Source organism: Phyllostomus hastatus, unplaced genomic scaffold, assembly GCF_019186645.2.
Source record: "Phyllostomus hastatus isolate PE091 unplaced genomic scaffold, TTU_PhHast_1.1 phas_scaffold_93, whole genome shotgun sequence".
NCBI lineage: Eukaryota > Metazoa > Chordata > Mammalia > Chiroptera > Phyllostomidae > Phyllostomus > Phyllostomus hastatus.
This window is the reverse complement of record NW_025334042.1, coordinates 23,042,125-23,055,104: the sequence shown is the minus strand read 5'-3', so window position 1 is coordinate 23,055,104 and position 12,980 is coordinate 23,042,125. Positions and strand designations below refer to the sequence as shown.

Genomic DNA, 12,980 nt, shown 5'->3' with positions numbered 1-12,980 from the left:
GTCCTCAAGGGGTAGCCAGGTTTCAGTTAGATAAAGGGGTGAAAGAAACACCTATCAAAGGAGGTTGCAGGATATAGGACTGTCTTAGTTTGTTCGGGCTGCTGTAATGCAATACCATAGACTGGGTGTCGTATAAACAATGAACATTTGGTTCTCACAGTTCTAAGAACTCTAAGATCAAGGTGCTGACAGATTCAGTGTCTAATGAGAACCTGCTTTCTTCTCACTGTGTCCTCACATGGTGGAAGGGGTGAGGGAGCTCTCTGGAATCTCTTTTACTGAGGGCACTAATCCCATTCCTGAGGGTTTTGCCTTCAAGATTTGATCACCTCCTGAAGGCCCCACTTCCGAAGGCCTTTACTTTGAGGGTTAGGTTTCAACACGTGAATTTGGCAGGGAAAAGGGGTGCAAGAACACAAACATTCAGTCTATAGCAAGGGGATTGTGTTAATGACAGACCCTGAGTCCCATAGATCTCAGTGGAAGGAGTTAGAAGTTGTTTTGAGGGTTAGAGTTTATTTCTAACTAGGCAATATAGAGGACTATAATAGGGTAAAAATCTTTATGATGAAGGATCATCTGGAGGCCAAGGATTCTTGTGGTGAGTTTTGTAAGCAGAGATATAGGTCATGCTGGAATTAGTATTCTCAGGGGGAGGTGGATAATCATTTCTAATCATAGCCTTCTTGGAACTGGTCACTTAGTCAGCTAGTCAGTAGTGAGGTCAGGTGTAAAGGTCAGTTGGGCTTGTGTAGATGAGGTGTGTGTGTTGTAGAATGATGATCTCACTAGAAGTGTGCTGAGCTCTGTGGATCTTCTTTCAATCCTGTTGTGGACTGAGTTAAGGCTAGAGTGGCTATCTTTCTAAAAGTGCCAGAGCTCTGAGAGTCCCTGAAATCATGTGTGGCAATGTATGGTGGTGGTGTCAAGCCTTAAGAAGTCCTGTGGCTTATGCTTAAATCCTACTGTCCTTGATATTGAGAGCGAGGGAAGGAGAAACCTTACAAGATGTTTCTTGTAATAGTTTCTTGTGTACTCTTTAAGCAGGAAAATTTTAATTAAAACACCGCTGGATTAAATAGTGGGCACAAAGTTATGCTAGAAATAGCACTAAAGTAAGAACTAAAAGAGTTGGTTTTTTAATTCTGTCTGTGCCTCTGGGTGATGGATCAGAGCTTTAACCTCACCCATCAAATTGGTATTAATGTCACTCTTCTTTTCCTGAAAAGCAGCTGTGAGAGCTAAATTAAGTAAAAATATGGACATATGGTGTAAAACTTGTGAGGCACTATTCAAAGGCAAGCTGTTGGCAGTGGGCATTGCTTGGCAGAAATCATTTGGATCAGTGAAAATAGTGGACTGAGCACAGGCAGCTGCCTGTGACAGCTGGTGGTGTAATCAGGGTAAGACCAGATGTTTTATAAGATTTAAAGATTTTTTTGATGGTGGAACACAACTCAAAAACAGACAGATGAAAGGCAGAACTCTCTTGTTACTTACAGCTCCAAGCCAGAGAAAGCTGTCAGGCAGGGACAAGCAGGGAGATGCACCCAAGGACAGGGTAGCAGTACAGCTGGAACTGCAGGAGGCACTTAGGTGTGGCCAACAGAATGGAGTTAGCTAGAATGAAGTCAGCTAGGTTTCACAGGCTTCCTGGAGGTTGGGTATTTTAAGCAATTCAGTAGGTCTAAGGAAGAAGAGGCTGTCCTTGGGTGTAGGTATCTGGGGCCTCTGGCAGCTGGGTATGTGTACATCGTAACCCAGGAGTGTTAGAGCCTGATAAAGAAAGTAGCTGGGCTTTGGGGTTGACATATTGCCAGCAAAGGGAAACTGAGAGTTTTAGTGATGACATCCAAACTGGGTCAAAACAGCACTTGTGAAATATCATGTTACACTAAGCCTGGAAATGGTGTAATCACAAACTGTCATTTTTCTTATAAAATGTATAATATTTAGAAAAAAATTCATAGACATATGGAAGAACTTCCTTTTTTTACTGTTTTTTAAAATATATTTTATTGACCATGCTATTACAATTGTCCCAATTTTCCCTCTTTGCCCTCTTCTACCCAGTACCCCTCATTCCCTCCAGCAACCCACTCCTTAGTTCATGTCCATGGGTCATGCATATAAATTCTTTATAAAAATATGTTCTATTTATTATGCTATTACAGTAGTCCTGATTTTTCCCCCTGTGCCCCCTCCACCCAGCTCCCCACTTCTTCAGGCAATTCTCCCACTGTTGTTCATGTCCATGGGTTATATGTGTAAGTTCTTAGGCTACTCCATTTCATATACTACACTTTATATCCCTGTGTCTATTCTGTAACTACCTATTTGTACTTCTTAATCCCCTCACCTCTTCACCTATTTCCCCACACACCCATCCCATCTGGCAACCATCAAAACACTCTCCATCTCCATGATTCTGCCTCTGTTCTTGTTTGCTTTGTTTGTTTTTTAGATTCAATTGTTGCTAGATATGTATTTTTGCCATTTTATTGTTTATAGTTTTGATCTTTTTTTTAAAAAAAGTTCCTTTAACATTTCATATAATAATAGTTTGATGATGATGAACTTCTTTAGTTTTTTCTTGTCTGCTAAGCTCTTTATCTGCCCTTTAATTCTAAATGGTAGCTTTGTTGGGTAGAGCAATCTTGGCTATAGGTCCCTGCTTTTCATGACTTTGAATATTTCTTGCCAATCCCTTCTAGCCAGCAAAGTTTCTTTTGAGAAATCAGCTGACAGTCTTATGGGAACTCCTTTGTAAGTGACTATCTGCTTTTCTCTTGCTGCTTTTAAGATTCTTTAAGGAAGAGCAAGAAATTGAAAACCTATTTGAAAAAACAATGAAGAAAAACTTTCCCAATCTGGTGAAGGAAATGTAAAAATAAAAATAAAAAAAGAATACATGAAAACCACAAGCTGAGAGAAAGTATTTACAAAACAGACTTGACAATGACTGATACCAAGATATGTAAAAACTCATACTACTTATTTTTTGGTTTTACTTTTTACTTTTTAAAATTTAATCTTTATTGTAATTTTTTCATTACTATTTAGTCCCTTTATACCTCCATACCCCCAGCAATCACCACACTGTTGTCCATCCATGAGTTCTTTTTCCTTTTTGCTCCATCCCTCTACTCCCTACCCTCCCCCCTTAGCTGTCAGCCTGCTCTCTATTATGAATCTGCCTCTATTTTGCTTGTTAGTTCAGTTTTTTCATTAGATTCCACATATGAGTGAAATCATATGGTATTTGTCTTTCTCTGATGGCTTATTTCACTTAGCATAATGTTCTCCAGGTCCAGCCATACTGTCACAAAGGGTAAAACTTTCTTCTTTTTTTACAGCTGGGTAGTATTCCATTGTGTAAGTGCCCCATAGTTGTTTTATCCACTTATCTACTGATGGACACTTGGGCTGCTTCCATATCTTGGTGATTGTAAATAATGCTGCAATGAACATAGGGGTGCTTATGTTCTTTTGAACTAGTGTTTTGGATTCCTTCAGATATATTCCCAGAAGTGGGATCATCAGATCAAAAGACAGATTCATATTTAATTTTTTGAGGTATTTCCATACTACTTTCCACAGTGGCTGCACGAATTTGCATTCCCACCAGCAGTGCAAAAGGGTTTCCCTTCCTCCATGTTCCCACCAGCACTTGTTTGTTGATTTATATTGATGATAGCCATTCTGACAGGTGTGAGATGGTATCTCATTGTTTTAATTTTCATTTCTCTGATGATTAGTGATATTGAGCATCTTTTCATGTATATATCCTCTTTGGAGAATTAGCTATTCAGGTCCCTTTCCCATGTTCTAATTAAGTTGTTTGGTTTTTTTGGTGTTGAGTTTTGTAAGTACTTTATACATTTTGGATATTAACCCCTTATCAGATGTATTGGTGAATATTTTCTCTTATTCTGTGGGTTGTCTTTTTATTTTGTTGATGATTTCCTTTGCTTTACAAAAACTTTTTAGCTTAATGTAGTCCCATTTGTTTATTTTCTTTCTTATTTCCTTTGCCTGGGGAAATATATCCAATAAAATATTGCTACAAGCAGTATCTTAGATTTCACTGCCTATGTTTTCTTCTAAGATTTTTATAGTTTTGGGTCTAACATTTAAGTCTTTGATCCATTTTGAATTTATTCTTGTGTGTGGTATAAGAAGGTAATCTAGTTTCATTTTTCTGCACTTATCTGTCCAATTTTTCCAACACCATTTATTGAATAAACTATCTTTAGCCCATTGTATGTGTTTGCTTCCTCTGTTGAATATTAATTTGACAGAGGAAGCAAGGTGTGGGTTTATTTCTGGGCTCTCTGTTAGCTTCCATTGATGTATGTGTCTGTTTTTATGCCAGTACCATGCTGTTTTCATTACTATAGCCTTATAGTATAGTATGGCCTTATTTTATTCATTATGCTATTACAGTTGTCCCATTTTCCCCCTTCATTCCACTCCACCCTGCCCACTCCCTCCCACCTACATTCCCCCCTCTAGTTCATGTCCATGTGTCATAAGTTCTTTACCTTCTACATTTCCCACGATATTCCTGCCCTCCCCCTGTCTATTTTCTACCTATTGTCCATGCTACTTATTCTCTGTATCTTTTCACCCTCTCTCCTCCTCTCACTTCCCTGTTGCTAACCCTCCATGTGATCTCCATTTCCGTGGTTCTATTCCTGTTCTAGTTGTTTGCTTAGTTTGCTTTTGTTTTAGGTATGGTTGTTACTAACTGTGAGTTTGATGTCGTTTTTTACTGTTCATATTTTTTATCTTCTTTTCCTTAGATAAGTCCCTTTAACATCTCATATAATAAGGGCTTGGTGATGATGAACTCCTTTAACTTGGCCTTATCTGAGAAGCACTTTATCTGTCCTTCCATTGAAGCCTTCTAAATGAAAGCTTTGCTAGATAGAGCAATCTTGGATGTAGGTCCTTGCCTTTCATGACTTGGAATACTTCTTTCCAGCCCCTTCTTGCCTGCAAGATCTCTTTTGAGAAATCAGCTGACAGTCTTATGGGAACTCCTTTGTAGGTAACTGTCCCCTTATCTCTTGCTACTTCTAGAATTCTCTCCTTCATTTTTACCTTGGCTAATGTAATTACGATGTACCTTGGCGTGTTCCTCCTTGGGTCCAACTTCTTTGGGACTCTCTGAGCTTCCTGGACTTCCTGGAAGTCTATTTCCTTTGCCATATTGGGGAAGTTCTCCTTTATTATTTGTTCAAATAACTTTTCCATTTGTTGCTTTTCCTCTTCCCCTTCTGGTACCCCTATAATTCAGATGTTGGAACATTTAAAGATGTCCTGCAGGTGCCTAAGCCTCCCCTCATTTTTTTGAATTCTTGTTTCTTCATTCTTTTCTGTTTGGTTGTTTCTTTTTTCCTTCTGGTCCCTTCCATTGATTTGAAACCCAGTTTTCTTTCCATCACTATTGTTTCCCTGTGCATTTTCCTTCATTTCTCTTATTGTAGTCTGCATTTGTTCATCTAGTTTATGACCAAAGTCCACCAATTCTGTGAGCATCCTGACCAGTGCTTTGAACTGTGCCTCTGATAGGTTAGCTATTTCTCGGTCGCTTAAAAAAACTGGTTCTGGGGCTTTTAACTCTGTTTGAGCCATCTCTTTTATTTTATTTTATTTTTTTCCTTTGGTCTGGTTCTGCCTGTTATGAATGAGGGTCAGAGCCTTAGGTGTTCACCAGGGCGGGGCACCTCAGTCGTTGGGTTGTAGTGTTGTATATGGGGGCAGGGTCCGAGAGGGAACAATGGTGCCTGCTCCACTCTCTCTAGGACTTCAGTCCCCTTTCCTGCTTCCCACAAGCAAATTGGGCCCTTCTGGTGCTGGCTCCCAGGCGGGTGGGTTTGTGTACTTTCTCGGACTCTGTGAGTTTCCCCAAGGAGCCTCCTGTGAGGCTGAGAGAAATCCTGGCCTCAACTTCCACAGGTGTTTTCAGTTGGTGCCTTTAGGCTTTGTTTCCCAGCACTAGGTCCCTGGGTTGTGCGGTCTGTGTCGCTGCCCGTTTTTTCGCTTAGTTTGTCTGCATGCAAATGTGAGGCTGCGGACAGCCAGCTGCCTTGCACGCCTCACTGGGTCTGCTTGTTGCCTCCCACACCCAGGGTCTGCCACCGGTCTGTCAGCTGCCCCTGCGCTTCTGGGGTCCGCCAACTGCGGTCTGCGCCCTGCGCACCCACATCTGCCAGCCACCGATTTTTCCTGCCGGGAACCCTCGACCCCTCTCCGTAGGCCTCCGACTCCGCCCCTCCTTACTGGTCTGGATGTGTGGTATTCAGACTTCCGTTTGGTTCATTTCTCTCTGTTCTAGTTGTTTTTTGTTTGTAAATTCTTATTGTCCTTAGTTTTGGTTGTGTGAGGAGGTATAGTGCAACCACCTATGCCTCCATCTTGGCTGGAAGTTAACCAGTTCTAATAGTTTCTTGATGGAATCCTTGGGGTTCTGTATGTACAGTATCAAGTCATCTGCAAATAAAGAGTTTCTCTTCTTCCTTTCTAATTTAGATGCTCCTTATTTCTTCTTCTTGTCTGATTGTTGTAGCTAGGACTTCTAGTACTATGTTGAATTAAGAGAGGTGAAAGCAAACATTCCTGTCTTGTTCCCCATCATAAGGGCAACACTTGTAGTTTTTGCCCATTGAATCTCATACTACTTATTTGAAAATATTCAATTTACAAATGAGCAAAAGTCTTGAACAAATACTTTATAAAATGAAAGTATGAGTGACTACTAAATGTTTGAAATAATATTCAAGATCATTAGTTATCAGGGAAATGCCAACTAAAATGACATGGATATTTCCCCAGACATTCACAAAAATGGAAAAAAAATTAAAAAGGCTGACCAAACCAAATGTTGGGGAGATGTAAAGGAGCCAGAATTTGCAAACACTGGGGTTGGTAGAACTATAGAATGATATGACCCCTTTGGAGAAATATCTGACAGTTTCTTATAAAACTTATACATACTTATGACCAACCCAATAATTTCAATACCAGAGATTCCCCAAAAGAAATGAAAATAATTATGCACAAAAAGGCTTTTATAAGGATGTTCATTGTAGCTTTATTCATAATAGTGCCAAACTGGAAGCAGTCTGATAGAATGGATAAAGAAATGGAGATACATTCATGCAATGATATATTACTAAACAATAACGGAGAGAAATTACTGATACATGGTACGACACAAACGAATCTCAAAAACATGATGGATTCTTACTTAATATCTTGATTTGATCGCTGTCCAGTTCAACTGGTCTACCCAAGCATGGAGCATCGTCCAGTGAGAAATGTCCAGCATGAAATTTGACAAACCACTTTTGAAACATTCAATCAGTCACAGCACCTTCTCCACACACTGCACTAATCTTTTCCTATATTTCAGTTGTGTTTTTACCTTTCTCAAAATAACAAAGCATAATATACTGAAAATGTTACATATTTTCTTCCATCTTCAAAATTAAAATGGCTACACAAAAATTCACCAACTTTGATAAAAGTTTTTTAATGCATGCTGGTATGACAGCTGTCACAACACAGTCTAACAAAATCATTTTGAGTGCAGTTAAAGACAACTAAGTACTACTAGAGCTATCATCAAGAAAAAAACAAATGAACTTTTTGGTCAACCCAAATAGTTTGCTTGGATGGTGGTAATGCTCTGTATCTGAATAGGCATTTGAGTTACACAGCAATTTACATTTATCAAAATTCACTGAATGACGCTGTTAGTATTAAGCATGTAAATTTTACCACAAAAGCAAAGGTGAAGACACTATTATTAAATTTTGAACTCTAGTTAATGATATGCATGTTGAAGTATTTAGAGTGAAGTGTACTGATGTCTGTAACTCTTTTGAAATGCATTAAAAAAGGTAATTGGTGAATGGATAGATGGACATGTAGTTGATAAGACACACATACCAAATGTTAATAGTAATATTTAGATGTGATTATATGAATATTCACTGTAGGATTCTTTCAACTTGGCTGTATGCTTGAAATTAAATCAGTGCTGAAAAACATTGAACAAATATTAGAATATTATAAGTAACAAAATATCAGTGAAGTTGAATACATTCAATGAATAATAGGGAAACATTACAAATTACTAAAATTGATTCACAAACAAATATCAAACCCAAATATACCACTAATCATTAAACGAATTAAATTGGCAATCAAAAGTTTTCCTCCACAGCAACAAATACACAAGAAGTCCTCAAAATTTTAGAAATGAGTTTTATAAAATCTTCAAGGAAATGATAACCCCCTTTTAATGAAAATATTTTAAGGATATACAAGGATGAAAGAAAACGTACTATTGATGCCAGCATCAGATGTCTAAAACAGACAAATCTATATGGGAAAAAAATAGACTAGTGATTGCGTGAGGGAGGGTTTGGAGTGCGACGGCGCACAGGTATGAGAAGATGAAGTGTTTTGAGACTGAGTTGTGGTGATGGTCACACAACTCTGCAAATGTGCTGGAGACCACGGCACTGGACAGATTGAATAGGTGAACTTTGTGATGTGTGAAATATAATTTCATTAAGGCTGTTAAAAAGAAAAGACCAGATGAATGCAAGAAAAAAATTACACAATCTCACTTATAAACATAAATAGGAAGCTCTTAAGTTAAATACTATGAAAGTTAATTTCATTTTCACTGCTTTATCTAGGTGGGGTGATTTCAGGAATGCAACAACTCTCCAACACCAGAACACCTACTGATACGATTGATTATTTAAAAAACCAAAGAACAAAAGTCGCATGACTACTTCAATTAATTAATTTTCATTCAACAAGTATTTATTGCATGCTTATTATGTGACAGACATGCCCTGGTACTCAATTGAATAGAAAATATATTTGACAAAATTTTACACCAATTCTTAGAAAAATATGGTTAGAAGGGAACTCATTTACTAACTCAAAGGTATTGATCAAAACCAGAACAAATACTATCCTTAATGCTCAAACATGAGAAGCTTTTTCATTAGTCCTAATACAAAAGATGTTTGTACTGGGGGTCCTGGCCACTGAATCCACTTTGAAGTATGAAATATATAAAAAATTGCATAGAAAAATAAGTTATTTCCTTTTATTTAAGATGAAATAACCAAAACAATGTAAAAATCCTATACAATCTATGAACAAGCACTAGAACCAGGAAGGGAGTTCAGCAAAGCTGGCAGATACAGGATCAGTGCACACAGGACCACAGCATTCCCACATAATAAAGGTAATCAAATTTTTAATTCACTATAGAAATAAAAACTGGAACATATCTGGAATATATTTAACGAAAGCTGTGTATGACCTTTATCAAAATAAATTTCACCAGTGACAACAGCAGAACAGCCTCCAAGCATGAAGATCTTGTTGAGCCCTTGCATCAGCACCGCCTCGCCCAGCCACGGCCATGCTGTGCGTCCATGGACCAGAACTAGCCTCGCGAAGAAGGAAGACAAATGCACTCCCATGGGAGACTATTCTACTTGTATAGTTACTTCAGACTGCTTTGGCAGTGAGGTCCTCCTGGTGGAACTCTATCCTAGATATACTCTCATTTCTTTGCCCATAATTAACACATTGAAAATTTACTTATTGTGCAGCAAGCATGTTTGAAACTATTTTAATTTTCTTAAAAATGTAGCGAAGTCACAAAAAAAATGTCTTTGATCTCTTTGAGTTTATAGTCTCTGCTGCTGGACGGTGACAGCTGGCAGTTTGTAAATAAGCAGAAACCAAAATGTAATTGCAAAAAGAAATAATTTTAAAAAATTTTATTGTTGTTCAAGTACAGTTGTCTCCATTTTTCTGCCACCACTTTCCCCTGCCCCACCCCCACCTATTACCCTTAATCCTTCCCTGCTTTGGCTTTGTCCATGGGTCCTTTATACTTGCCTCTTGATGACCCTTCCCCTTCTTTCTCCTGTTATCCCCCTCTGGTTACTGTCAGTTTGTTCTTTATTTCAATGTCTTTGGTTATATTTTGCTTGCTTGTTTGTTTTGTTGATTAGGTTCCACTTATATGTGAGGTTATATAGTATTTGTCTTTCACCGTCTGGCTTATTTCACTTAGCATAATGCTCTCCAGTTCCATCCATGCTGTTGTGAAGGGTAGGAGCTCCTTCTTTCTTTCTGCTGTGAAGTGTTCCATTGTGTAAATGTACCACAGTAAATCAGTCATTTACTGATGTTTGACCATGATAATTTTAATCTACACATCTCTCTCCAAAATCTCTTTCTCACTAATTCTCCAATCATGTTGCACGGTGTAAGGGACCTTTGCTGAAATTCTGTTGGTTTCTTTCTGGAGTTGCCACAGGCCCTGTGCAGCATTTGCTCTGCTATTGACGCTGTCATGTTCTGCCATTTCTGCAGTACCACTGGGCTGCTTGTCTAGCAGTATGCATGAGCTAGGGAGTCTTCTCTTGTCATGGGGCCCCCTCACAGCCAGGGATTTTTGGCCATAAGGTAAATGGTTTGAAGCAGGATAACCAAATATGTTATTTGTGGTCTCTATTTGACATGCATCGGTTCAACAAATGATTCCAAATATCCCCATTGTCCTTTAATGTCTCTACCTGCCATTCCATGGTGGCACCAATATGTATCTTTTAGGTCTTTTCCTTGTAAATGACAGAATCTAATTTTGACTGACTTAAACAAAATAAATTAAGACAACAACAGTAATAAAGCATTAAAAAGGAAATTCATGAACTGGGTCAAGCATAGCCCACAACATCAAGGGGAGAGCCAGTTTGTCCCAGTGGTAAAGAAAATAGACTTAGGCAGGGGTAAGTCTATTATCCATGTGGATGGGTAGATCCATTCTGTCTGGATCTATTTCCATCCCCATCAGTTACCTCTCTGAGTCAGTTCCTCATCTTAAAATAAGAATAACTAAAGCATTTACTTAAAACACTTGTGATATTTAAATAGGATAATGTATGTAAGGTGCTGAGCTCAGTCCCTGATGTGATGCAAATACCTACTCATGTGTTCTTATTAGAATTCATGTTTATAAATCTGCTTTGAAAAGACAATCTGGGATAACGCTAGTGATGTTATAAGCAGGGCCACTGGGATAGGCTGTCAGAGTACTGCAAAGACCTCTGCCTCTCTGAATCACTCCTCAAGACTGAAATTCCTTACAGAGTGCCCTGACATTGACCATGGACCCATTCCTGTTCCAGGAATGGGTGAATAGAGAGCAGGGGAAGGGGAGGACTTGGGGACGCCATGATTAACAGTCTCTATGGAACCATATAGAGCAAGTGGAGTTTAATTACTAGGAGAATGGTAAAGATAGACCGAGGGTAATAATAATTTCTACCATACTGTGTGTAATAAGTTAAACATTTTTATAAGAAAAATTGCTGGACAAAAAAGAGGTTCATCCACCCACCTTCCTCAGACTAGGACTGAGCTGGTATCATTCCAGGAAAAATAACTCCACTTCTGTGTGAGTATTTTTAGGAAAGCTCTAAGGCCCTGGCTGAGAGGCTCAGTAGGTTGGAGCCATCATCCAGTATACCAAAAGGTTTCAGGTCTAATCTCCAGTCTGGGAGAGTACAGGAAGTAATCTATCAGTTCCTCAGGTGAGGGTTAAAAAGAAAGAAAGAAAAGAAAATCCATAAGGTATCTTGCAGATCCTGACATCAGAGAATTCTCAATATGCAGGCACTGTTCATTGCAATTCTACCCAGGTTCCTAATCATTCTGATGTGGTAGTCTATAATTTGAAACTCTAGGAACATTTTCTCAACATCCTTTTCAGAGCTGCCTTCACCTCCTTGTTCTTCAGGCTGTAGATGAGAGGATTCAGCATGGGGGTGACCACACTGTACTGCAAGGAGAAGATTAACTCTCGAGTGGGTTCTGAATGTGGCATGAGATAGCGGAGTAATCCTGAACCATAAAATAAGACCACTGCTGTGAGGTGGGAAGAGCAGGTGGAGAAGGCCTTCCCTCTGCTTGTGGTAGAGCTGATGCTCAGGATGGCGGACAAAATCCGAACATAGGAGAAAACTACCAGGAGAAAATTTCCAAAGAAATGCACAATGCTAGAACAGAGCAGGGCAGTAAAGCTTGCTGTCATGTCAGAGCAGGACAAAGGGTAGAGAGAGGACAGCTCACAGCAGTAGTGGTGGATATTGTTAGCCTCACAGAAGTCTAAACTGAGAGCTACAAGGATATTGATGAGAGCGTCCAGAAAAGCCAAGCCCCATGAGCCCCAAGCCAGCCCCACACACCGCTGCCTGTTCATCACCTGGCCATAGAGCAGGGGAGAGCTAATGGCAACATAGCGGTCATAGGCCATCACAGCGAGTAGGCAGGATTCAGTGCCCCCCGTGAAAAACACAAAGAACACCTGAGCCAGGCAGCCCTCCACTGAAATAGTTTTCTTCTCAGACAGGAGGTTCTCCAACAGCTTGGGCACGGTGACAGAGGAGTGGCAGAGATCCAGGAAGGACAGATGTCCCAGGAAAAAGTACATGGGGATGTGAAGATGAGAATCAACCCTGATCAGCAGCAGCAGCATCAGGTTCCCCATCATGGTCAGGAGGTAAATACCAAGGAAGAGCACAAAGAGCAGAGGTTGGATCTGGGGGTCAGAAGAGAGCCCCGAGAGGATGAACTCAGAGACAACACTGTGGTTCCTCATTGCCTTCAATATGTTCTTCGGAATGTCAGACGTAAATTGGATGAAGCCTCTTCTTTTTTTTAAAAATATTTTATTTAGTTATTTTTAGAGAGAGGAAGAGAAATATTGATGTGAGAGAGAATCATTGATCAGCTGCCTCTCATAGATGTCCCTTCCGGGGACAGAACCCACAACCCAGGCCTGTGCCCTGACCCATGACATTTCACTTTACAGGACAACGCCCAACCAACTGAACCACACCAGTCGGGGTTGAAGCCTCTTCTTATGT

The 12,980-nt window shown here is 39.6% G+C and overlaps 1 protein-coding gene across 1 annotated transcript; it reads right to left on the bottom strand.

The window, feature by feature from the left end:
• Positions 1-11,794: 11,794 nt before the first annotated feature.
• Positions 11,795-12,712, bottom strand: LOC123812626 (olfactory receptor 8S1-like). The gene has a single exon (XM_045829404.1). The coding sequence runs from the start codon at positions 12,710-12,712 to the stop codon at positions 11,795-11,797; it is 918 nt and encodes a 305-aa protein (XP_045685360.1).
• Between the last annotated feature and the right edge of the window lie 268 nt (positions 12,713-12,980).

Excerpts from the sequence above, each read along its gene's own strand:
- LOC123812626 (XM_045829404.1), bottom strand. The coding sequence starts at position 12,712 with ATGAGGAACCACAGTGTTGTCTCTGAGTTCATCCTCTCGGGGCTCTCT.